Source organism: Vigna unguiculata, unplaced genomic scaffold (genome assembly GCF_004118075.2).
Source record: "Vigna unguiculata cultivar IT97K-499-35 unplaced genomic scaffold, ASM411807v1 contig_80, whole genome shotgun sequence".
NCBI lineage: Eukaryota > Viridiplantae > Streptophyta > Magnoliopsida > Fabales > Fabaceae > Vigna > Vigna unguiculata.
The window spans coordinates 1,171-3,198 of record NW_021011456.1 but is presented as its reverse complement, the minus strand read 5'-3'; the positions used below and the strand labels follow the sequence as shown (position 1 = coordinate 3,198).

The window sequence follows — 2,028 nt, the reverse complement described above, 5'->3', positions numbered from 1 at the left end:
ATAATTTTTAATTATTTCATGAATAAAACTTAAGTTTATATATTATATTCTTGGCTTTTGGGTATGAAATTTTTGTACAAGTTCTCTACTATTTTAGTGACGTGTTAGTATGATTTACTCTCCCTGTTAGGATGTCTATACTTGAATTAATTTTTTTTACCCTTATTTGGAGATGTTATTATTTAAGGGGTTCATGCATAATATAATTTTATTGTATTTTGTTAAGTATGGGAAATATAATTTTATATGATTGTGAACTCACCTATCGTTAGTACAATTATATGAAATTTTGTGTTAATTATTTTTATATAACATGAATGTCAATCCTCTCGTATGTTAGTTTATTTCTTGATGATATGATGTACTTTGAATTTTATCTTATATCAATTACCCTATCGATATTAGATTTCTTTATGACATGAGTTGTGCATTGTCTTTTATTTCTTAATTATATTTCTTATTTATTGTTATTCAGGTTGGTATTATAGGCATGTTTGACCGTGTATTCAAAATTATTAAATTTTATTGCACAATAATTATGCATATTAGATGTTTCTTTGTCGTTTTGATGTCGACTTCTTTGCCCATGCACTTGACTTTGGTCAAAACTTTGAATAAAATAAATTTTGAGGACAGGAAAGAATCTATGGACTTGTGTTTGGTAATTACCAATATGGACTCTTCTTTGAGAGGAGAAGCCCACTTTTACTCATGATTACCCTTGAGTTCATTACTATCTAGAGGGCTTCCCGTAAGAAATGGGAACACTCAAATAAAGTGTGTTTAATGATGTTGTAAAACACTATAAAGAAGTCTATATGGTTCAACCTGATGGCTTTTTGCTAAATAAGGCAAAGAGCATTTTAGTTTGCAAGTTGAAGAAGTCTATTTATGACTTAGACAAGCTTCTAGACAATGACATTTGAAATTTGACTGGATGGTCACTTCTTTTGGCATTAAGGAAGATGCCTCAAATAAGTGCATTTACTTGAATACTAGTGAGAGTAAATTCATCATTCTTGCCTTATATGTTGATGATATTTTTCTTGTTAGAAGTAGTGTTGAACTTTTGACTGGGACAAAATTTGTGTTAAATAGCCACTTTGGTATGAACCTTGGCGATGCTTTTGTTGTTCTAGGCATTCAGTTTTTCGTGATAGGTCATGTGGCATTCTTGGATTGTCTTAGAGAGGATACATTGATAAAGTCCTTAAGGTTTAACAAGCATTCTTTGCTTCCATGTATTCAAAAGGTGAGAAACTCTCTAAATCTCAATGTCCTCAAAATGACATACAATGATAGAGTTAAAATGAAAAAGTTCCATATGCTTCTGATATTGGTTGTTTAATTGCTTCTGCTATTGGTAGTTTAATGTATGCTCAAGTTTGTACTCGTCCCGATATTGTTTTGTTGTTAATGTTGTAGGGAGATACTTGAGCGACCTAGGTTTGGGTCATTGGAAAGCCGTTAAAAAGGTCTTTAGGTATTTATAGGGAACCAAGGATCACATGTTGACCTATAAGAAGTCTGATCAACTTCAGGTCATTGGTTACTCTGATTCTAATTTGGTTGGTTGCCCTAATGATCGAAAATCTGCTTCTGGCTTTGGTTGTATGATGGCAGAAGAAGTTATTTTTTGGAAGAGGGTTAAACAAACTCTTACAACTACTTCTACCATGAATGCAGTATGTTGCTTGTTATGAAGCACTTGTCAAGCTATGTGACCTAAAATTTTATTTTTGACTTTCAAATTGTTGAAAGTAACACTAGGCTACTTGTAATATATTATGGAAATACTACCGCCTTGCATTTTTTTTCTCAAAAAAACATAAGTTTTATTTGCTCAAAGCATTTTGATATAAAATTTTTGTTTGTTAGAGAAAAAGTTTTGGATTTTCAGACTCGGATTGAGCATACTACTACAATAAATATTTTAGCAAATCCACTAACTAAAGGCTTAGCTATTGGAGTTTTTCAAAATCATATAACTCATATGGTTGTAGTTAAGTCTTTTGATGTACTAGTTAG

General features: G+C 31.2%; 1 protein-coding gene across 1 annotated transcript; it reads left to right on the top strand.

The window, feature by feature from the left end:
* Positions 1-937: 937 nt before the first annotated feature.
* Positions 938-1,685, top strand: LOC114172950 (the record flags this gene model as incomplete). Its single annotated transcript, XM_028057124.1, has 3 exons — positions 938-1,252; positions 1,368-1,373; positions 1,494-1,685. Coding segments are annotated over exons 1-3 (513 nt in total), but the record flags the coding sequence as incomplete, so codon positions are not given.
* Between the last annotated feature and the right edge of the window lie 343 nt (positions 1,686-2,028).